Consider the following 23837-nt stretch of genomic DNA (forward strand, 5'->3'; position numbering starts at 1 on the left):
TTTTTTAGTTTAAATTGAGTGTGTCGAGACCATAAAGCTGTAAATGCAAATGTAGAGGTGAGTGTGAGGCAATTTTAAAATTAACCTTTACTTCACCTTCAATATTTAGAAATCTTGCCTGAAGAAATCAAGGAATAGAAAACAGAGTTACCTTAGCTCGGCCTCACCAGTGCAGCAGCGAGGGAAGTTGTTGGTAACGTGGCTTCATTTTTGAAACTTTGAGAACATTTCTGCCTCTAATCAGGTTGAAAGATCAGAACTCCGGAGGTAGTTACAACACTGAAAATAGTAGGCTTGTGTTAACTTGTGGGTTTTTGTTAGTAAAAGGAATTTTGAGCCAGGAAGCACAATCACATGCTGAACTACAGTAGTCAAAGCATGACTGGAGAAACTGAGAGAGCTGGGGCTGTTCAGCCTGGAGAAGAGAAGCTGTTGGATCTTATAAATGGTGATAAATATCTCCAGGGTGAGTGTCAGAGGATGGACCAGACTCTGTTCAGCGGTGCCCAACGCCAGGGTGAGGGGCAACGGGCACAGACTGAAACACAGGAGGCTCCATCTGAACACGAACAGAAACTTGTTTGCTGGGAGGTGCCAGAGCCTGGCCCAGGCTGCCCAGAGCGGGTGTGGAGTCTCCTTCTTTGAGACATTCAAACCCCCTGGACCCACCTGTGTGATCTGCTCTGTGACCCTGCATGAGCAGGGGTTGCACTGGGGGATCTGCAGAGGTCCCTTCAACCCTAATGATTCTGTGATTCTGTGAAATGTGAACCTGTTTTTTTGATAAAACCTAAGGAAAATAAACTTCCAAACCATTTACTCTGACGCACATCCCTCTGCAGGAATAGGGACCACGATCCTTTCTCAGCAAGTGACAAATTCAAACGCTCAGCTCCCTCCTGCCATGAGGATGCGCCTGGTTGAGCGGGCGGCGAAAGCCCTTCGAACATCGCCCTGGAAGCGCTTTTTGACTCTGAATCTGCTGAACGTGCCTCGGCGAGATCTGCTGTTCGCTGTTCCCTGCTCGGGCTGTGGCTTTAAGGAGCTTCCAGTGACCGTGTCCGGCCCCGTGTTCTCCGAGCGGCGGCCGGCAGAGGGCGAGGAGCGGCGGGAGCGGCGGGAGCGGCGGGAGCGGCGGGAGCGGCGGGAGCGGCGGGAGCGGCGGGAGCGGCGGGAGCGGCGGGAGCGGCGGGAGCGCCCTGCAGCATGGAGGACACCCGGACCCCTCCCCGATACGGATCGCTGGAGTCCACTCGCTGGCCGCCCGCCGGCGCGGGGCCAGGTGAGCGCGGCGGGACCGGGACGGGCAGCGGCACCGCTGGACCCAAACTTTCCCCGCCCCCCCCGCCACTTCTCCCCGATTAGCGGTGGTTCCGGGACTCCCCGGGCACCTTCATCCACCAAGCGGAGCCCAGGGGGTGCTCCCGGTACCGGCATCGCCGGAGCCCCCGCGCCGCGGACACCGGGAGTCGGGCGGGGAGGGGAAGGAAGGGGTGGATGGAGGGGAGAGATGAACGGGAGGGGATGGAGGGAGGGAGGGAAGGGCTGGATGGAGGAGAGGAGTGAATGGAAGGAGAGGAGGGGTGGATGGAGGAGAGAAAGGACGGAGGGAAGGGAGCGGCTGTGAGGAGGGATGGCTGGAGGGAACGAACCGGTGGAAGGAGGGATGGAGGCTGGTGCTGCCCAGAGAGACGCGGGGCCGCGGTGCTGTCATACCTGGCTGTGGTCATGGCTGTGACCCGGAGACCGAGGTGCCCACCCTGTCCTTGGCTGCCTTTTCCCCTCACTGACCAGTTCCTCCAGCACGAAACAGGGTGGGGGACAGAGGAGGGGGACACGACCAGAGGGATTGTCCAGGGCAGAGTCCCCAGCTGTGGGGTGGAGGGGGCCCAATGCTGGGCTGTGGGCAGCACCCTGAGGAGGGAAAGGTCCTGCAGCCCCTCTGCCGTGACATCCCTATGACCTCTCCCCTTCCTCAGCCCTTTCTGCTCCCCCTGAGCCCCTGGCCCCCAGCAGGGCAGGGACAGGCAGCTGGAAAGGCAGGGAAGGAAGGATGGAGCAAACACAAGCATCCCGCTTGGTACTACTGTGTGGGGTGCTGCCTGCAACGCTGCTCAGCTCCCTGGTGAGCTGCCCAAAGTTTTAGTCCTTCTCCTTTGTGCCTTCCAATACAGCAACATGTATCCTTCCCCCGGCTTCCCTGCCTGGGAAGAGTGACCCTGTCCTTGAGGTTGGTCTGGGCACGTCCATCGCCTGGATCCTCTGCTCCCAGCTGCCGGGTGACATCAGGGTGCTCCAGGGACAGGTCAAACACTCACTGGGCTCGGGGTGCTGGGTATGGCCTTGCCACCCCTCCTCACACGCCTGTGACCGGGATTGTGGTGCCTGCTGTGTTTGCTGATTCAATGCAGTTCTGTATATTCCCGAATCCTGGGGGACCCTCAGGATGGGCGAGAACGTGGCAACAGTCGGTGTCTGTTTTCCGAACGCTGCTCTGCTGTTTGCTACCACCAAGGAAATCTCAGGGCAACCCTGCACAGTGCTGAGCACATGCAGCCTCCTGCCCTGCGCGAGCTCAGGTGACCCCGGGGAGCGCACACAGCAGCAGGTGGCACACAGGGGCTACACCCCTGCTCATACCCCGTAAATCATCCTCGGCTACCTCACCTGTCAACTCTGGTCCTTTTTCGATCTGTCTAACGTAGTCCTAGTGGTGCTGGCTGTGCGGGGGGCTGCACAAACACAGCCAGAGTGATCCCCCTGGCTGCGACGGGCAAAGGCTGCACGTTTGTCCCTGGTTTACTGGAGGGGCAGCTGGGGCACTGGCAGGGAAACGGTGTCATGGTTTGCAGGGAAATGGTACCTACCTTGGTTTGCAGGCTGCCAGTAGCTGTGATTTTCCCATCTGAGCACAATGCTGTCCTCAGGGACCAGCGTGCTTGGCCGTATGTTGGCGGTCCTGGAGGCTTGTGTCCCTCCTGCCAGGTGGTGGGGACCATGTCACCACTGACAAGGTTGCCCCACAGTCAGGTAGCCGGTTACTGTCACTTATGGAGCTTGTGGAGCAAGGGCTGATTTTGACGGGCTCAGTGCCCCTGCCCGTGCTGCTTTCCATGGCAGAGAACAGCACGTGTCTGAGTTAAATAGGCCTCTTGGGATGGAGCCCAAGGAAAGAGCTCCGACTCCATCCCCAGGGAGCTCTCAATCAATTGCCCACTTTCAATCATGAACTAAATCACTTGGAACTCAACCCCATGCTGGTTGCTGCCGTGACTCATCTCAGGCTTGCTGCTGGCTGTCTAAATGTTTTCGCCAAAGCCGTATGGAGTGGAAGTCTCTGGCTATTACACTCCTCATTAACGATACTCGCTTCCCCTGGGCCATGTGTGGTGATTAAAGCATTGCTAAGTTTAAACTGAAGCTTTCTGCCCTTCCTTAGTTTGCTGGGTTGAAATGGTGCCAGTCAGGGGTCCTTTTGCTTGGGCTGGTTTCTGTGTCTGGCTCTGCTAGTGTGTGCGCAGCTGCGGGAGCAAAGGGACCCGGTGGCAGTGTGGTTTCACATGGGCGTCATCCCTCTCCATCCTGGAAGGGAGACTCAGGACTCTGAGCTTGACCAGAGCTTTAATAACGTTTACATTCCTTCCCTAGGCCCCCGCTGGTGCCAAGCACTTAGGAAGGGTGTAAGAAACCCATCTCAGCTTTGGCAAAACCACCTCCAGGGAAATCTTTTGCAGGACGTGCTGGGTTTTAATCCGTTGTGAACTCCGAGAGTCTGCACTTGCCATTTGCGCTGCTGTATGGTGTCGCTGCCATCGTGCAGGTTTGTGGGTGCACAGCGCCCTTTGGTTTCACCGCTGTCTCAGGGAAGCTGTGATCTGGCCCACATCTGTGAGTGCTGGGGTTTGGGAACTCTGTGTCACCTGTATCTGCCTGGAGAAAGCATCTCCTGAGCTAGCAGGGAAGATCCATGCACAGCCCAGTCAGTCAGACTGATCTCATTACATAGAATCACAGAGGAATTTGGATCAGGAGGGACCTCTGGAGATATCAAGTCCAACTCCTTGCTCAAGACAGGCTTAGTAGTTAAATCAGGTTGCTCACAACCTTGTTCAGGAGGTATCTTGGACCAAAGATGGAGATCCCACAATCTCTCTGATCCCTGCTTCGGCATCTGAACAACCCTTCAGCCTCCTTCTCTCAGCCTCTCCTCATCCATCCCATGCTGCTGCCCTTGCCCTCACTCAGATGTTCAGGTCTCGGCATGATGGGCTGTGGGCCTGGGCAGATGCTGGCAGATGGAAGGAGTCTCCATCGGCAAGTCCATCTTATCCTCTCAGCTGCAAATTAGTCACCTGGTTTCTTGAGAAGTGTAGTGTCTGATTTTGGTGCAGAGGCTTAGCTCTGGGCCCCCTTGTCCAGCTGCTCCCTCCCAGGGGTCTTGGGCTTCATTTTGCAGGAGCACCAGCCCGGGCCTGCCCTCCCTCTGTTTCTGCCCTGAGTCAAGCAGCTCCAGGGACAACTGTCCTCTTAGAGCTTCTTGTCCAGGCCTGACTGCTGTGGCGAGCAGATCCCTGGCATGGCTGAGGCTGTACCTTGCCTGAGGGGTGCACAGTGACCCTGACCCCACCACCCTGAAGCCACAGCTGAGGAGCTTCCAGCTCCGGTCCTGCAGCCATCACTCTGCTGCGTGCTGCAGACCTGGCGCTGTCCCCACCTCACAGGATGCTCCTGACCTGCAGTCAAAGGCTGCTGGAAGTGTCATACACACAGGTCAGGGAGATTGTTCCTCCCCCTCTGCTCTGGTGAGGCCACATCTGAAGTTGTGTGTCCAGTTCTGGGCACCCCAGTTTAAGAAGGACAAGGAATTACTGGGGAGAGTCCAGCGCTGGGCTACGAAGATGCTGAGGGGTCTGGAGCATCTTTCTTGTGAGGAGAGGCTGAGAGAGCTGGGGCTGTTGAGCTGGAGAAGAGAAGCTGAGAGGGATCTGATCAATGGGATCAGTATCTCAGGGTGGGTGTCAGAGGATGGATCAGACTCTGTTCAGTGGTGCCCAACGCCAGGGTGAGGGGCAACGGGCACAAACTGAAACACAGGAGGCTCCATCTGAACATGAGCAGAAACTTGTTTGCTGGGAGGTGCCAGAGCCTGGCCCAGGCTGCCCAGAGCGGGTGTGGAGTCTCCTTCTCTGAGACATTCAAACTCCCTGGCCCCACCTGTGTGATCTGCTCTGTGACCCTGCGTGAGCAGGGGTTGCACTGGGGGATCTGCAGAGGTCCCTTCAGCCCACACCAGCCTGGGACTCTGTGACTGTGCCCAAGGAGGAGGGTGCATAAGGGAAGCCTCTATCTGAGCAGGGTGGTCCCAGCCATGCTGGATTCCCCATCTCTGATGGGAACCCACCCACAGTTGAGCCAGGAGCTTTCTCGCTCTTGTGGGCTGAAATCAATCCCAGCCTCCTGCCGCAGACAGGGGAGAGGAACCCAGCACCGCCACCTCCTCTCTTGGTGTACACAGGCAAAGATTCACCTCTCCTGTCTGAGGTGGCTTCTGCTAATGAGTTTCTGGCATGAGGAGGGAGAAGCAACGATGCCAGCATCTGTTTCAAACCTTTGCACTCACCCACTGGGAAGCAGCTGGCTGGTAACCTCAGCCAAACACTCCTGCCACCAGCGATCAAAGATATTCTGGGTAATTCACTCACCCAGGCCAGGAGTGACAGTCCCCATCCCCCAAACCCACCCCTGTGATTAGCATTGTCCAGCTAATGAAAGCTGCGGTGAGCTCATATCTTTGTTTATTGGCGCATCTGTAAAATAATCAGCCTTGTCACTTCAGCCTGGTCACAGAAGTGACACTTGGAGCAATGCAGCTTTTTCCTGAGGGGTCTAGAGCTGCACTGAAGTACAGCCGAACCCTGGGGAGCAGCTGCTGCAACCACGCACCGGCTGTACCTTCATGTGTGTTGTTACCTGTGCGCCTGCTGTCACCTGCGGGCAGGTCCTGCCTGTCCCCAGCTGCCAGCAATGCTGGGTGTGAGTGCAGTAAAATACCTGGGGCTAGAGGAGCTCTGGGGTGGCAGAGCAGTGGGATGCTTGGGACAACAGACCTCAGCATCCCGGTCCCCTAGCAACCATGCTCTGGTCCCCTAGCAACCGCATCCTGGTCCTGTAGCAACCACAGTCCGGTCCCCTAGCAACCCCTGTCAGGCCCGTAGAAACAAGGCTCAGGGAGGGGTTCTGTGCAAATTTGTAGTAAAGCCAATGAGCAAGAGCTGAGGGAGGGCAGCGCATCCAGCCCCACGCTTTGTCCAGCCTCTGGATCCGTCAGTCTGTCCTGAGCAGGCCCTGGCTCCTGGGAGCATCCTGATAGTTTATAATGGGGAATGATGGAGGATTCAGCATGCTGGCATTGGCTGGACGTGGCTGCGGGGAGAGGGAGATAATCACCAAGTTGTCCTCAGGAGCTTCTAAGCCAGAAACAGCATAAAACTGTTATCCAAACCAGTCACACTAACCCAAACCACTCATACTTTTGCTAATAAACCTTAGAACCCTAGAATCATTTTAGCTGGAAAAGACCTTCAAGATCATCACTCCAACTGTTAGCAATCTCGATATCCAGCTGCTAGGATCTCAACAGAAAATGGCGGCTTTTGTGTGGAAAGCTTTTAATAACATTCCACACATGTTTAAGTTCAATGCTAGCATGTCCACTACTATGAAATTTTAGAGCCCCTGTTATGCAGAATATTTAAATTGCTGTTAACTTCATGATGCCAAGAACACGTCGAAACAAATATACTCATGAATATGAACTTCAGCATAGGTGAAACTAATACATCCATCCACATTCAAGTTGGAAATAAAGAAATTAGTAAAAGACAGGAGACTAATAGGGACTTCATGCTAACAGTACGATCCTAATCCAGGGATTAAGCTGGGGGTTATATTTTTTGTAATGCTCTTCTCTTACTATGAATACAGCATAGTGATAAAGAATCTATGAAAGTGGATCAGCGGATGGAGGGGCCTCCGAATTTTATGCTGGTAATGTGCCTTTCTCTGGAAATGATGTCTCAGCAGGTTATGTGATGGGTAGAGGACCAGAGGGTGCAGAGTGGTTTCCCTTGTGCCTTAGTGCTGGTGTGTTCCTGCCCTGTCCCCATCCGCACTGGCCTGGGCCACCTTTGGGATCCCCAGGACATACGTTCCAGCTCCAACATCTCCAGTTGCCAGCAAATCCTGCTCCCGGAGCTGGTGTTCCCCAGCTGTGCTTTCCCCTCTCACTGCATGGGGACAGCCCCAGGGCTGTGGGAAGGCAGAGATGTGCCCTTGGAAGATTCAAAGGAAGGAAAATTTGCCACGATGCTCGTGATTTTTCATGTTTTCTCATAGCGTGGCTTTGCGGTAGCTCCTAAGCCCCCTCTCCCCAGCCTGTGCTGAGTGTACATCACCACAGAGCAGGTGAGCCCAGGGGTGATAAATGTGCTGCTGCGTGTCGCTGATAACGAGCTCGATAATGTGTCTGAGAGCTGGACCCGGGGGCAAAACCTCAGCTCCCGGTAAAGGGATGGGAGCTGCTGTGGGCTGTGCGGGCTGGCAGGCTCCGTGCACATCATCCTCGTGTAAATTGGTGTGATACTGCAAACCCATGGGAGATCACATGGACATCTGTGTGTAAATCGGTCAGGGTTTGGGGATGGAGCTGGTGGTCAGTGCGATGGATCAAGGTTGCTGGGTCCTCATCCGTCCCTGGGTTGGCCACTGCGCGCTTCTAAAATATCAGTTACAGCTCTTCTTTTCATGTATTTTGCTGTGAGGCTCTTGCTTCTTGCCCTGAGCAGGAGATATCCCCTTTCCCTGCCTCAGTTTCCCCAAGTGGGTTATAGACGTGATGCTCAGCACACCGGAGGATGAGGATGAGGATGCCCAGCTGGTCTGCTGGGTACCATGGGGGCTTCTCCCTCCAGTGCACTGGGAAGGACGGGGAAGGATCCAGTTTGTGCTGGAAGGGCAGCAGCTGTAGGAACTTCACCTCCATGACTCAGGTCTGTGCTATGTCAGCCCGGCATTTGTTCCTGGCAGGTACGGCAGGAGGATGCACACACAGGCTCATGTCTCTGTGCTAGAGATGCCTGAAGGTTACATGGCTCTGGAAAAGAGAGAGACGTTCCTGTCCTTCCTTCCAGCAGTTTTTAGCTTCTGCTGTTCAGCAAAGGGGAGAACCCTGGAAATTTGGGGCTTTCTCAGCAGCGCAGAACCCAGCACAGCACTGATGTGAGCAGGGTGTGCTGCAGAGACGCACAAGCAGGCGAAATGCTGCGTGTTCCAAAGGCTCAGAGAGCTGCGAGTTCAGGCGAGGTGTCCCGCTGGCCTCCCAGGGCCTCTCCTGCAGACACTTCATGCATATTGCATGGGTGTTGGGAGCTGCGCTCAGCAAGACGGGCTGGCTCTGGTGCTGAGGCAGCGATGAGCAGAGCTGTTCCAGCGCCCGGACTCACAGAAAGCAGAAACAGAGGCAAAACAGTCGCTGGCAGCTCAATGCCCTTGCACATGGGTGACTTTCTGTGTGTCTGTTGGGCTGTGTCTTCTCGCAGCACCCAGCAGAGCAGCAAGAAGTCTGGAAATGAATTTAAAACTGTGCATGTGCTTAGTGGTTATGCTGTAAAATACTGTCCCAGGTTGGCCAGAGAGGTGGTGGATGAACCATCCCTGGAGACATCCCAGTCCAGGCTGGATGGGGCTCTGAGCAACCTGAGCTGGTGAAGATGTCCCTGCTCATGGCAGGGGGGCACTGGGAGAACTGGGAAGGTCCTCCAACCCAAACTGTTCTATGATTCTCTGATTTTTATGGTCTGGTGTTTGTAGGAGGTCCCCATGACAGCCCCATGGTCCCTGTTGTCCCCAGCACCCATTTGACATCTCCCACTGGCTAACGTGGCTCCTGTTTCACCTGCAGAGGATGAGATTGTTTCCATGGCTGATTCAACCACCACCATTGATGACATCGAAGGAGAACTCTTCAAAATCGAGAGGATCAGGGAGATCCTGGTGAGGAGGGAGTCCGAGCTGCGGTACATGTGAGTACCTGTCCACCCCTGAACTGTCCCCCCTTCCCACAGTCCCCCCAGCATCTCCGCTTGCCTGATCAAACACAGATCGTCCCAGGGATGGGCAGAGCTGAGGCCACTTTCCACCTTGTTCTCCACCTGGAAGCGCAGCCTCTCCCACCGCTCTGGCCTTGAACAGGTCCCTGTTACCAACCTGCCGCTGATGCTGTGACCTGAAGTGTCACTGCTGCTTGGGAGCAGAGCCCGACCCCCCCTGGCTCCAAGCTCCTTTCAGGCAGTTCAGAGATCAGAAGGTCTCCCCTCAGCTCCTGTTCTCCAGCTGAACCCCCCAGGTCCCTCAGCCGTTCCCGTCACACTTGTGCTCCAGCCCCTCACCAGCCTTGTCGCCCTCATGGCACCAGCTGGGAGCTGGACTGTGGTTTAGAGGCTCAGGTTTGGAGCCACACCTTCTTTGAGGCAGAGTTCACCCTGAATAAATTGTTGAAAAGGATTTTTGGAAGTCATAAACAGTGTAGTTCTTAAATGCTTTCCATGGCAACCAGTACCTAAATCTCACAGGTGCTGTCAAAACTCAACATCTCTTGCTTTTTCTTATTTTTTTTTCTTTATTTGTTTTCTTCCTTGGCTTGCACTTGGAAAACAAAAGGAAATTATCTACAGAAACCGCATACCGGGGTGGGCATGGCTGCAAAAGCGATCATTTGGAAGTTTGGAAATGCCAGGGTTACATATCTGAGTGGTTTGGAGGAGCTATGGGGACCTCGGGCATCAAGTTCCTTTCTGTACTTAAAAGGGGCCAATAAGAAAGATGGGGACAGACTTTTGGGCAGGGCCTGTTGGGATAGCACAAGGGGTGATGGTTTTAAACTAAAGGAGGGAGATTCAGGCTGGACGTGAGGAAGGAACTGTTGTCCCTGAGGGTGGTGAGAGCCTGGCCCAGGTTGGCCAGAGAGGTGGTGGATGAACCATCCCTGGAGACATCCCAGGCCAGGCTGGACGGGGCTCTGAACAACCTGAGCTGGTGCAGATGTCCCTGCTCATGGCAGGGGCTGAGCTTTGAGGGTCCCTTGCAATCCAAACCATTCTGTGATTCTGTGGGGCGCAGCAGCAGGAGCATCAGCTCGGCAGGGCAGGGAAGGCTCAGGGCTTCTGTGAGCATCACAGCTGGAGAAGAGAGATCTGAGACATGGGTTCTGTGGGACAGGGTTGAAAAGGATGGGGATCCGGGGTTGTAATGGCCTTTTTTTCCCCAATTAGGAAAATAATGTGATATTTAGGATGGTTGGACTATGAGGCTCGGGGAGATGGATGTTGATGTCTTACCAAATGGAGGAGTGACCCGTCTGGTCAGGCGACAGCGATCAGTGTTTTCTTCTCGTTGGAAATGTCCAACTAAAACATTCCAATGTTTCTGAGATGTCTGTGCTCTGGAAAACAATGAAGCTCGCAATATTTGTCTTTTTATAGGGAAAAAAGAAAGGTCTGAAATTCCTTTGAGACATTCAGCTCCACACCTACAGCTCAGTGCTCTGATCTGCTCCTGGGGCCACACAGGGGAGCGCAGCTCTGCCTGATGCTGAAATAAGCTTTATTACTGGTGGTAGAAGTCATCTCAGCCCCAGCAACAGCCTTCTGGGTGCTTGTCTTTGCCATCTCTCCCAAGATTTGTTGAAATGAAAATGTTTATGATTGGCCATTTATTATTCTCACTATCAGCTTCAATTAAATTCCAATTTAATTTGAATATTTCAGTTATCATTGGACTGCTTATTTTAATTTTAAGAAGCGTATCACTAGCAATTGCCCTGTTGCCCACGTGTCCCACGCCGACCCCCCCACTGATGCTCTTTGTAGCAGCTCAGGGCTCACTCACCACAGGACCATGAACTGCAATAAAAGGACAAACAGACCTCCCTGTTCTCCGCATGCAGCTCCCAGATCTGCATCAGCAGACCTGCCCAGAGTGGTCTGCAAACAACAGAAGACACTGTCAGATGGAGCAAAAACCTGGCAGAGCCAAGAGGAAGTCTTCTCATCCTACAGTAATTTCTCACAGGGTTCCTCTTTGTCAGTCTGTTTATTTTCCTTTCCCTTATTAATATTTCTGGTGTCCTCGGTGCAGCTGATGAAGCTGCATCTTCGAGTAGCTCCAGCAAATATGACTCATCCCAGAAGGGGTGGACAGCGTGAGTCAGTGGAGGGGCCAGCAGGATTATTGAAGATGCAGACAGGGCTTTTAGTAACGCACACTTCAAAAGGAACCGGAGGCACATCTGTTGGAGGTGGTGCCCGCTGATGAGTCAGTCATGTTTTATCTGTAGACACAGATGGTGTATTAGGGTTTCTCATCACTTACGGCCGTGGAGCTTGCTAGAAATTGCACCTGTGCTCTTCCAGGTTGAACTGTAAAGGGCAAAGCAAGGAGGTGTCCAAAGCCAGAGGCTGCTGATGGGGGCGGTTGAGAGGTGGGGAGCACGGCCTGCGGAGCAGAGGCAGCTCTGGGGGTCACTGGAGATGTGACTTGTCTGCTGTGGTGTCACCTGCCCACGGGAGATCCGCAGGGGTGGCTGGATTCGTGCTGGAGAGAGGGCTCAGCCATGAGTTCTGTCTGCTCGGGGGGTTTCCCTCACCACAGGTCAGTGCGTAAAGCTCTTCACACTGAAGCACCAATGCTCATCATAGCCACACACTGTCGTACCTCAGTCTTGTCTAAGCAGGGCTTTAGAGAGGCCATAGGCATGTGCATTTTTGAAATAAATCAATCAATAAACTGGGTTACGTCTTCCCTGTCAGCCCTAGTGAGCAGCGAGCAGCGCTGGAGCTGGGACACCCATGGAGGGGCTGAGTGTCTGTGGTGCTTCTGAGAGACCATCCAGCTGCCTCCAGCACAGACCGGGCTGCGCGTCCCCATCTGCACCATCAGCAGCCGCCTCTGACCCCGGAGCTGAGAGTGTCCCCATTGGTATCTTGCTGCTCTTGTGTGGTTCGATCCAGAGATGACTTTGTTGCCTGCAGCTTCGGCAGGCACCTTTTCTCCTGTGAAAATGACCTTGTTTCTCAGTGGACACCTGCAAAGTTTGCACATTTTCCCCCTCTGTTGTGTTTCGCTTTTCTACCTTTTTTATTTCTGTAGAAAGTCAGCGTAAAAATGTCAGATCTTTTCCTGTGGCAGCAACTTCCATTTGTTTTCGGATTTTGCTGTTTGGGGATTATTTTGAGGGAGAAGAAGAAACACAGATGCTGCTGCATGGTGGATGTGCCAGGTTCTAACAAGGCTTCACTGTCATTAGAGCAATGAAACTTCTGCTTTGCCAACAACCGGTAACACAGTCCATGTAGTGCCAACAGAAGCTCTGAGATGAAGCGGCTGCAGTTTTCCCATGGACGGGCGGGTAAATCTGTGCTCCCCGCTGCAGACACCGAGCACATCGCCTTGCAGTGTTGCTCTGGAGGTTCTGAACCTTTCCTCTCCCAGTCTTTCCCTCAGTGCTGTCATTTGTGTCTCTACAGGATGGACGACATTCAGCTTTGCAAAGAAATCAGCCGGCTGAAAAAAGAGCTTCAAAAACTCATAGCCCTTCCAGGTAAGGCTTTGGAGAGGTTTGGAGAGCTGCACCCTGCTGCTGCAGTTAGCAGAAAGGTCTTCTTAGAACTTGGCTCGAATCAGATTGTACTGGAAAAACCCTGCAAATTGCTGGTCTTGTGAGACTGTCACGGCAGATAATCTGTAAAAATGGGCATTGAACTGTAGTTTGGATAAAAATTGAAACGTGTCAGTGCTTACTCAGAGCTCAGCCAGAGCTGTGGCTTGAAACCTCACCAGACCAAGGCGCCTTTACCAGTTCAGAGAGGTGCCGTGGTCAGGATGGACTCTGACATCAGCAAGTCGGAAAAAAAGGTGCCGTGTGGGTACGTTGACTCTGACATGCTCCAACTCAGGAATGCAGATTGTTAATTAACTCCAAATAGCTGTTGTGTGTGCGTGCAGCCTGATGTTTCCAACTTGTGTGGCATTCAAATGACACTGTGACGTGCTCCTGTTCCCACCAGGCAGGTGGGAGCTGCTGCATGGAGACAGTGCCCATGGCCAGATGGCTTTGCATTGCCTCTTCATGGTAGAAAAGCAGCAGCTGTGGTCCAGGGCTCAGTCCAGATCAGCTTTCTCTACCAAGAAGCTTGAGCTCAGGCCTTGTACGAGACCGCAATTGCAGGAGAAACCTTTGCTTGCTGTGGATGTTTCTAACAACATGGTGATTATGAGAAGTTCTTCCTACTCAGACCGTGCAGCAGCACCTCCGATCAATATGTAGCAGACTTTAAACTACAAATCAATACATAGTTTAGGTAACTGCCGCGATCCAGCCTACAGGGTTTGCTCCGTACTATGAATTTTGCTGCATTTTTATTTGGCTTGAGGAAGACAGGAGATTGATCCACCCTGTGCTGGATTGATTTTGGAGCTGGCTGCTGAATTCAGAAACAGTGTTAAATGGCTGTAGCACAGACAGTCACAGTCTCCTCCTAAGGCAGCTTTCCATTTATATTTAACACTTCTCAGCCCTGTCTCGATCATCTTCATGTGTCCCGCTTACCCTTATGTACCATTTTATATAGGACATGACTTTGTAGTGATGTGAGAGTTTTCCAGGTCTTCACTCACTCACTCACTGCCCAAAGATATGTGGCACAAGCGAGTCCCACCGTGCTCAGGGTGGGTCCTTCTGGAGCTTCAAGTGGCAACCAAGGGCATTCAAAATAACCTGTCAGAAACTTGTGGTCATGCTTGTCCCTGGGATGGGAATGTGGCTGACAGTGGTTTGGAAGGTCAGAGGTAGAGCTTGAGATCCTTGCGACCATGTTCAGCAGGGAATAAGGATTTGAAACCAGTGGATGGTATTGGGTTTTGTGTCTCTGTGTGCATGGGATACGTATGGTGGTGTGAGGTGTTTCCAAGGCTCCTGGGTGTTGTTGATAATTCCCGGTACACCTGAGGTCCCGGCTGGTTTCTCACCGCGTGGAGGACCTGGCTCGGAGGTCTCTCTGGAGCACGACGCAGCTCAAGGCTGAGCTGACGGGTGGGCTGTGCTGGCCTGGGACAGCAAGGTTCAGCACGGCCGGGCTGAGGGGTGACATCTGTCTGACAGTTCGGACCTGTTGAGATCTGGTACCCAGCCCCTTCAGCAGAGCAGGGTGAAGACCCCAGGGTACTCATGGTTGTCTCGCACCAGAGTGGTCACCTCATCGAGGGGCTCTTCCTCTGCTCTGCAAAGCTCGCAGGTGCATCTGGCAGAGCTCAGCACCATGAAAATCCTGGGGAGAAGTGAAATATTCAAAGTTTGATGACAGCAAACCTGTTTCCTTCCAGTCAGGGAGACTGGGGATGGGGCTGTTGCTTATTTAGCAGCCTGTATGTGGATTACTGGCTGTTACCTCCACTCTCACATCTGGATTGAGCAGAAACAGAGTAAGCTTGGCCTTGGCATGGGAGGGATGGCCCCTGTTGATGTGTGAAACATGTTCCCTGTGCTGCAGAGAATGAGAAGTCCAACGAGGAGAAGCAGAGGGAAGAGGAGCTGGTGCAGCAGATACACAAGCTGGTGGAAACGCGGGATTTCCTGGTGGACGATGTGGAGTTTGAGAGGCTCAGGTAGCCGCCTTCAGTTCATCCCTTGTGCTGAGGACAGTGCTGGGTGTCCTCAGATCTGTATCATGCCTTGCCAGACGGTCCTGGATGTCTCGCCGCTCCTTTCCTGAGCGCTAACAGATCTCTTTATCACAGGGAAAGGGAAGAAGACAAGGAAATGGCAGAGTTCCTGCAAAGTAAGCTCTCCAAAAGCTACCTCCAGAAAGCAAGTAAGTTGCTGATGAGTTTTATTCCTTGTAATCAGCCTCCCTGGCACTTTCTCCCCTTCCCTAAGCACTCTTCAAGATTTCATTGCTCTACATGGGACTAGCTTACCTGCAGGCCATCTGCTGCTGGAGGCAGGTGTGGGGAAATAGCAGCTGGAGGGTGCTGGTTCTTGAGATAACGTTGTGAAAATATCCCAAATCGGTATTTCCCAGCCATCAAGTCCTATGAGAATGGGGACGGGTAGGTGTCCTTTTATGGCTGATGTACTTCATCTGACCCTGTCCAACCAGCTCCTTACATTTCATCACACCATTAGCTAAGGTCACAAGTTGTGGTATCCATCCATGACCTCTGGTGGCTACCCCCTTCCTGTGCCTCCGTCATTGCTGGAGAAACACCTGCCAGTGCAGTGGGAGGCGTTTCCAGCCCAGGGTCCCTGTGTCTGTACGTGGTGAGGTGCCTCCTGGATGCAGGAGCTCCTGCCCAGCTGTTGGTCCAAGAAGGGTCAGCATCTTATCCCTGAAAGGAGCTCTAAGTACGAGTGATGGGCTTGTGCTCTTGTCACCAGGCAGACACCGATTCCTCTTTCCGTAGCTCCTGTCAAAGAGAAGAAAATGACTTCCAGGGGGCAGCAAACCTCTGCACCTTACATGACCAAGACAGGCCTCACCTTGCTCAAGGAGTGCTGTGGCTTCACCTGCTCCATCATGTAGGCCAGCCCAGCTCCTCTGCACAGGACATGACCATGGTAGGGTGCATGTCCTGGGAAGCTGGGCTGGGCAAGAGGGGCTTCCTCGCTGTGCTGGAGCGGCCAAGTGCCGGTGCACGGTGTGTGAGCATCAGCGCCTGGGACATGCACAGCTCCTGGTGCTGCAGGCGTGGGGCGCGAGGGACCACCAGGCTGCAGCCCTGCATGCTGGAGCAGCGCTGGGTCCTGGGAGCGGGGCTGGGCGGGAAACGGCAGCAGGGAGGAGGACGAGGGGCTGGAGTTGGGTGGAGCAGGGAGGAGCGGGGCCAGGCACACTGCGAGCAGCATCCCCCAGGGACCAAGACATCTGGTGCAGGCACGTACAGGAGGGAGCTGTTGGTCAAAGGCACCACTGCTGTGCACACCTGGTACTCATGGAGTTACACCACCGATGACTTTGTCTTCGTGTAATATCTTCTCTGAAAACCTAAGAAAGCATCCGGCCTTTCTGTCCTTGAGGGTCTTCATGTGCCTCCTCACACGCCTTCTCCTGCCTGCTCCTCTTCAGCAGGTTGCAGTTAAATCACTGGCACCTGCTGCAGCCTCAGATGCCCAACCATAAAGTGGTTACTTTTAAAACAGGGTTTGACCCAGGCAGTGTCAGTTGTACAGGACTATCCTCTGGGCAATCAGACATCCCCGTCCGTTTGCCAGTGGTTCAGGACATAAACTCATTCTAAAGGTTGTCACTTTGTAGAAGTCTCAGGGAGCAGCAGACCCATAGAGAGGTGCTTCTTGCCAGTGTGGATCTCCCCACTAACACCCACGTTGTCCCAGGTGGAGGCTGAAGTGACCGGGCTCACAGAGGTGGATGGATGGATGGATCCTCACTGGACCAGCTCTGCTTGGCCCAAGCTTATGCCCACATGCCAAAGTGGGTGTCTGTGGGGTGTAGACAAGTCAAGCAAGGCCTAAGCAGCTTGGTGTGGGAGGTAGCAAAGATTGACCTTGTGAGAAGAGCTCAATCCTGCCAGAGTGTGGTGACACAGGTGAAGCAAGTCCCAGTTGAGAGTAAGTTATGTCTATAAGGATGTGCTTCCATACAGTTGAAGGGAAATTCTGCTTTCCAGCACCACAAATGTGAGTCCAGACCTCACGGCTCATCATAGGGCAGCTGGCAAGGAGGTGAAACCACCCTGCCACTGAGCTGCCACCTTCCTCCATGCCTGGGCTTCACCCAGCAGGTGATGAGCACGGCCAGACCCGAGCGCCAGGTCCCGGCTGACAGCACGTGCGACAAGCACTGCGGAAGAGGAAGATGATGGTAATGGAGGTCTGGTGGGTTGTAATCTCTGTGGGAAGATACATCTCATCTGTAATATTACTGGAGACTTCCACTGTGGCAGGCGGCCTGACAGACACGAGTTAGTCTCATTGGCATTGGGCGCTCCATAAAGCAGGGCTGGCTCTCCAGCCATTGCAGGAGGGAGGTCTCAAGGCGATCCCTTGGTTGCAACCCATGGTTTCCTATCTCTTGCCTTTCCTCCCAGGTCTCCAGCCAGAGTCCACGATCTGCTCTTCTCCGAGAGGTTCAACTTCCCGTCATTGTTCATGCTTCCCACTGCAGCACCACCGTCAAAGAGACTTCCCAAGAAGGCTGGTGCGAGCTTGAATGATGGCATGTGTCCTTGTGCCACATCAACAGTCATCTCCCCCATGACATCAACGAACACCGAATTCCACCTGAGCTCAGCTTGGAAGAGGTGTGTGCAGCAGCAGCAAGCGAGTCCGTGACAAAGAGGAGCAGTGCGGTCCTTCACCTGGACAGAGTAATAAAAAAAGCACAGGGAGCTGATGTTTGGAGAACATTGTGCTCCACCATCCAAGACATGCTGAGGCCACAGACGATGTCTCATCCTTAGCCTTGTACCACCTTGTGAGTCTCTGTGGGATAATTCCAGAGGATTCTTGGTGGGGAATGTCTCTGGTCTGGGTTTCGCTGTGTTTGCATCAGTTTTATTGCGAGGTGCTCTGTGGCACTGGGGGAGCTGAGCAAGGCGTGCAGGGCAGTGCCCAGAGCCGGCTGAGTGAAGGGCTAATGCTTGTGAAGTTGCCACCTGAACACAGACCTGGTGTGGTTTACTACAGACAGACGAGCTGCTGTCCTCACCTCACTGGGTTTAGTTTTCAGCTCCAAGACAAAGGAGGAAATTAGACCAAAAGAGAAAAGGAAAAAAATTCAGAAGAACAAGATAACATGCAGAAGGAAATGAAAACTGAACAGGAGACTCAAAAAGTGGCAGGGGAAGCTGGAGACAGCGGGTGAGAGACACTCTCACTGCCAAGAGGGCACTCGGTGCTGCCCTGCAGTGCCTCAGCCAGTGCTGCTGGGCTTGGTGCCATGAGCTGGAGATAAAGTCCTGTGCAAAGACTCATGGCACCCTGACGTCACCCACTGTCTCGGTTCCTGTTGTCCCTTCTGAGCGTGCCGAGGTGGCACAGCCAGGCCACCACGACAGGACAGGGACTCTCTCGCTGGGTGTGAAGCCCTCTCATATCTTCTGCCCTGTAGGCTGCTACAGCTTCACTGGTGGCCTGGGGTGGTCTCCCATCTGGGTGGCTGCTCAAGAGCTCTGGCTGCCTTCTGGCCAAAACCCTGACTCCTCCAGCTCAGTTGCTGCAGTTGCTGTGGGGTCTTAAGATGGTGTTCCTGCCCGGGTCACTGTCCAACATGCACATGTCAGTGAGATGGTCACAACCCATTTGACTCTTTCCACTGTACCTAATAGCACATTCATCCTTATAAAACACAATGCAGGTGGGATCCTTCCTAGTGCCATATCATAAGCAGATCCAAGTCCCTCCTGCATTTCTTTACCAGCACAGCAACCCAATGTGTGGGAACCTGTTCTCTAACCTTTGCAAAGGGGTTTTCACTCATCCCTCCTGAGCAATCTCCTCCCATGTGGCTCTTACCAGCAGCCAGAAAGGTCCACAAACTAAACCAGTCCCTCTGCGCTCACAGACCAGGGTGCAGGGCTCAAAGGGTCATCTCTAGCAAAACAGACCATGCTTTGGTTCTCGTCAGCTCTGAGTTGACTTCAATGGTCTCAATCTGAAGCCGAATTTGTGCTGCTTATTGTTAATGTCCTACAGCATCCTACAACGACCACCTGCCGGTTCCTGGTGCTCTCCGTGCTTGGGAGAGGCTTCAGTGTGGGCTGGAGGCACCCTGTAGATCACAGAGGCAAATAAAGCTCCTCTCTGCTTTGCCCACCCTGTGTAACGGGGTGAGGTGCAGTACACAGTTGAGGCTGTTGTCCACGCAGGGGTGACACGCTGTCATCAGTACCATCCATCCTGGAGGGCCACTCACTCCTTGCTCTTCCAGAAACTGTCCGGTGTCTCCTGTGCCTGGTGTCTGCAGCCACACACATGGTGCAGTGCAGGTGTTTGCTTCGATTCACAGAGACCAAAGGCTTGAGATCTACAAGCCCCCCCCTCACTGTCCCTGCCTTCCCCAGGGCCTTGGGAGGGATGCTCGACTGAAATAGTTTATATGGTTGGACTGAGAGGGAGCCAAAGGCAAGGAAGGGCCCATGTTTCAAAACCTGCTCCTCTAATTCATCCCTACCTCCACCCCACAAAGCCCTAAGAGCCAGACTTGGAATCATGGAATCATTTTAGTTGGAAGAAACCCTCAAGATCATTGGGCCCAACCATAACCCACCCTGGCACTGCCCCATGTCCTGAGAACCTCATGTCCGTCTGTCCAACCCTCCAGGGATGGCGACTCCAGCACTGCCCTGGGCAGCCTGTTCCAATGCCCTACAGCCCTTTGGGGAAGAAATTGTTCCCCAGATCCAACCTCAACCTCCCCTGATGCAACTTGAGGCCGTTTCCTCTCATCCCGTCACTTGTTACTTGGGAGAAGAGACCAACACCCTCCATGCTACAACCTCCTTTCAGGTAGAGAGTGATAAGGTCTAAGTCTCCTTCTCTCTAGTGCTTGGGCAGGCAGGGGGGATGGCCAGGGGAGATGGGCACGTCCTGGCTGTTCTGTTCTGTTTCCTGGCTGTGTTTGTGTGGCTGGTTGTGCAGAAGGAGTCAGGCTGCTGTCCTGCTCATACGATGCTATTTGGCCCCTGTTTGAACTGATGGCAAAGGTGCGCAGCACACAGGAGCGACACTGTTCATGTACATTGATTTCAACCCAAACAAATAAATGTCTGTTGGAAGCTTGGTCCGTGGATGGTTTCTGCACCTCTGACCTTTGCAGAGAGATGTCTCAGGCTGTGTCACAGCAGGGCGGGTGACGCGGAACAGAAACAAGATCCTTTGGGGTTCCCTGGCATTGCAAGAGCACAGAGCAGCGAGATATCCAGCCCTTCCATTCTGGCTCTTGAACTGATGTTTCTCTTTTGGGCCCGGCTGAAAAATCTTCAGAAAGGCAAGAAACTGCCTCCCTGGGTTAATCTCCCTTAATGCTTGAAGCCCTGAAATCTTGATGTATTTGTTCACTGATGGCAGCCTTCTGTCCTCACCAAGCCTCAACGCTGCCGTTTATAGAGGAGTTGTGGAACATCCAGTGTCTTCTACATGTAGCACTTTGCTTAAAGGGGCACTGAAGGGGACTGTACCATCTCTTATCTTGCCTCCTTGACTCTCCCCCACCTGTGTCCCACCCCAGGTGCTCTCAGGTGGAGCAGCAGGACAGCCAGGCCTGCAAACTGCTGGGTCTGGTGGGTTTTGGTGTTTCCTGTCCTTAGGGTGGGAACATAGGAGAAGCACCTTGTGGTGGACGTGCTGGAGAAGACAAAGAGGAGGGAAATGGGCTAAGAGCAGAGAAGTAGGATGGAGTTTGTGCTCTGCTGGGTCTCGTTGGCTGTGCAGGACCAGGGAAACTTGCAGTCGCTCTCAGATGCAACATGCTGCCACGCCAGCCACTGCTGAGAGGGACCAGGCAGCTCTGGCACCCCCATCCTCCCTTGGATCAGGTGTCTGGAAGCTGCATGTACAAAAACAATGCTCTAATTTGAGTTTAATGACTTCTGTGTCTCTGCCATCTGGCAGCCGATAGTTCTTGGCATGCTGAGCCCTGGATAAGTGCTGATCATGGTGTGAACAAGCCAGCCATGTCTCCTCAAGTCACTGCAGAAGGCAGCGGTCGGTGCTGGCCCAGGGTTGTCCCCGGGCCTCCTTGCAACGTGCCCAAGAGCGGAACTGGCAGGTCTGCAGGTGGGACCATCCTACAGGATCTGGAGCTGCAGTGCCCGCCGTGCCGGGGCAGAGCGCGTCCCTGTCCCTCGGGCTGCTCTGGGCACAAGCCCCTGCAGTGGGAATCCCACGGTCGGTGCTGGGCAGGGCAGCGCGCAGCAGCGAGCACCGGCCTTGCTGCCTTGTGTCCGCACCCATGGCAGAGCAGGCTGCTCACGGGAAACGCTGACAGCGTCCAGACTAAACCAATAACAACCTCTCAATGTGCTGGGGATTTTCCATCAACAACAGGCAAAACAGGCTGCAGATTTAGCCAATGCTTTAATCATCTCTTCTCTGTGCCAAGAAGAAGAAATCTTGCAAAAAACCCCTCGTCCAAGCCCAAAAAACATCACGCAAACAAATTCAAACTCTGCAACTCCCCAAGGAGAAGGCAGGCTATTAACAGAAACCAATTATTATACACAGCATCACAGAACTGAAACCCCGGTGCCTGATTAGGTAATTTCAGTCTTTTTCTCCATATCCAGTGGCATCATGAGTCATACGGTTTCTCTTTGCCCAAGAAAGCGAATAGAGCTGGTAGGAGCTGCACCTTTGCGGTGCTCAGCACCCCGTGCTCAGCAGCAGGTCCTGCCCTCTCCTCTGCTGGTGCTGGGACCCTGGGCCAGCAGGATGGCTCCAGCAGGCAGGAGAAGGGTGCATGGTGGATGGTCCGGGAAACCCTGGCAACTGTGCTAGTCCCGTCTCTGGAGCAGGACTTCAGGACCAGCACAGCTCCTGCCTGGTTGGACCAATGCATCTCATTGTCTTTCTGTCCCATGCTGAAGGTTCCTCAAGAGCTCAGCTCAGGCATCCAGATAAGAGGCAAGTCTCCAAAATGGCCAGTGCTCAGTGTCCAAAGGACTTCAGGAAACCTGAGCCATCGGTCTGTCCTCTCCATAAGCCCAGCCTGAAGACAGCCATGTCCTCAGGCCTTCACCCACCGAGCGTCAGGCTCAGAGCTGCAGCCCCTGTCTTCCTCAGGGACTGGGAAGAGCTGCTCCTCTCCCAGTAGCTCCCATCAGCTCCCACCAGCTGCCACCAGTGAGATGCATCAAAATGAGGGGCAGCTGTGGGTGGAAGGAGCAGGGGCAGCTGAGTCACCTCTCAGGACGGGTATAAACGCTCCCGGTCCCTTTGAATATGTCAGTGCTGAGACGAGATGCAAGGGCACAAACGCACATTTTTTCTGCTGGATGAGTCATGAGTTGACTTTTCCAGCACAGGCAGCAGCTCTTGGTTTCATCACCGGTGCTTCTATGAGACATTTACCAACCTCTGGGACCCCTGAGGGCCACAGCAAAGTTCGCTCTCTCCTGCTTGTTTGGTTTCTCTTTGCTGCTGCTGTGCGTTGAGTCTGACAGAACAGCAAGGAAGGCATCTGAGGATGCTGCTGGCTGGGGAGCGAAGGCTTTCAGATCCAGCCCTGGCACAGAGAGCTGCTGTCCCCAAGGAGGTGACATGCTCCTCATGAGGCCGGTCCCTTGAGAAATCAGCGTGGAAATCACTGGACGCAGCCATAGAAACAGAGAATCATAGAACCATAGAATGCCCTGAGTTGGAAGGGACCCACAGGGGTCACTGAGTCCAGCTCCTGTCCCTGCACAGGACAACTCCAGAATTCACGCCACGTGTCTGAGGACGTTGTCCAGTCGCTTCTTGAATATTTTCACTCTTGGGGCCGTGACCCCTCCCTGGGGAGCCTGTTCAGTGTCCAGCACCTCTGGGTGAAGAACCTTTTCCTCATGTCCAACCTGACCTTCCATCTTCTGCCGTTCCCTGGGCTCTGTCACTGGTCACTAGAGAGATCAGCTGAACCTCTCTGCTCTTGCTCGTGTACCATGGGGCTGCATCCCATCGGTGGGGACATCCTCCTGCCTGCTTTGCTGGCACCTTAGCGCCTTCCCTTGAGGAGCAGCCCACTCTGCCCCTCCCTGGCAGTTATTATCCCCGCTTTACAGACTGAATTCAATGTAATCATTAAAGTGTAGGCACATGGTGGCTGCAGAAAGTTGCATCAGCTTTTACTTTTCCTTGCCAGCTGAACTGCAAACTGTCACTCATCTCCCACTGCGCCGGGGATCTATTCAGAAGAACACGAGACATGTCGTGGCCCACACTGCACTTACATGTCAAGGTTTCAGAAAGAAATGAGCTCCGCTTCCACAGCTGAGAAACAATTACTGCCCTTGCCTCTGCAACAAAGGTTTTCGCTATTGTTTTCTTCTGCACGAGCATCACACTGCACAGGGTCATTTTTCTGCTGATGGGTGGTAACTCACTGAGCTTCAGTGGCCCAACATGGGGCTGAGCTCAAGAGGCTCGAGGGAAATTGGGTTTCCGGGATGAGTTCTTGCTGAGACCTGAACCAAAGTACCGTGTTTCTAATTGACTTTATTCCTATCAATTTGAGCCTGTAGAGAAAGTGACAGCAAAGACACAGAGGGAATGTCCTCAGCTGACTCTGCATCCAGTGCTCCCACCCTGAGCTCCCCCTTCCTCTGCTGCCCCAACGAGCAGCAGCACCAGCCCTGCAGTACATCTCTTTTCCTTGTCGCTCACGGAAGCGCAGATTTGGGGAAGGGAGGGGATTAATCCGTGTCTTCCTCACTCTCAAAGGGATCAGGTGCCTGAGCAGCCTCTAGGCATTATAAACACAGACCAACTGCACTCAGACTTTCCTGGAGGATGCATTAGCTGAATCCACTTCTCTGGGCTCAGGACAGGAAAAACCACTGGAGAGAAGGGAGCAGGTATGTGATCAATGGTCTCTTTGATGCACAAATCTGTAAGCTTATGTCATTGGGTCTTTGGTCCATTCGAATGTCCTCCCTAACAGACTCTGAGCCCAGCCTGAACTCCACAGTGGGACTCCAGAGCCATTTTTAGGCCTCTTGTTCTGCATTCGTCAGGTCAGCACTCACCATGAACAGCCAAATGCTTGGTGTAACCACCTGAGTGGTTCATC

The 23837-nt window shown here is 53.6% G+C and overlaps 1 protein-coding gene across 1 annotated transcript; it reads left to right on the forward strand.

Moving 5' to 3' along the window:
• Nucleotides 1-1206: 1206 nt before the first annotated feature.
• LOC308047799 (bMERB domain-containing protein 1-like) lies at nucleotides 1207-15635 on the forward strand (the record flags this gene model as incomplete). Its single annotated transcript, XM_080356531.1, has 6 exons — nucleotides 1207-1282; nucleotides 8960-9080; nucleotides 12582-12655; nucleotides 14604-14718; nucleotides 14851-14924; nucleotides 15517-15635. 6 exons carry the CDS (start codon nucleotides 1207-1209, stop codon nucleotides 15633-15635), a joined length of 579 nt encoding a protein of 192 aa, XP_080212657.1.
• Between the last annotated feature and the right edge of the window lie 8202 nt (nucleotides 15636-23837).

This window comes from Nesoenas mayeri (assembly GCF_963082525.1).
Source record: "Nesoenas mayeri genome assembly, chromosome: 19".
Classification (NCBI taxonomy): Eukaryota; Metazoa; Chordata; class Aves; order Columbiformes; family Columbidae; genus Nesoenas; species Nesoenas mayeri.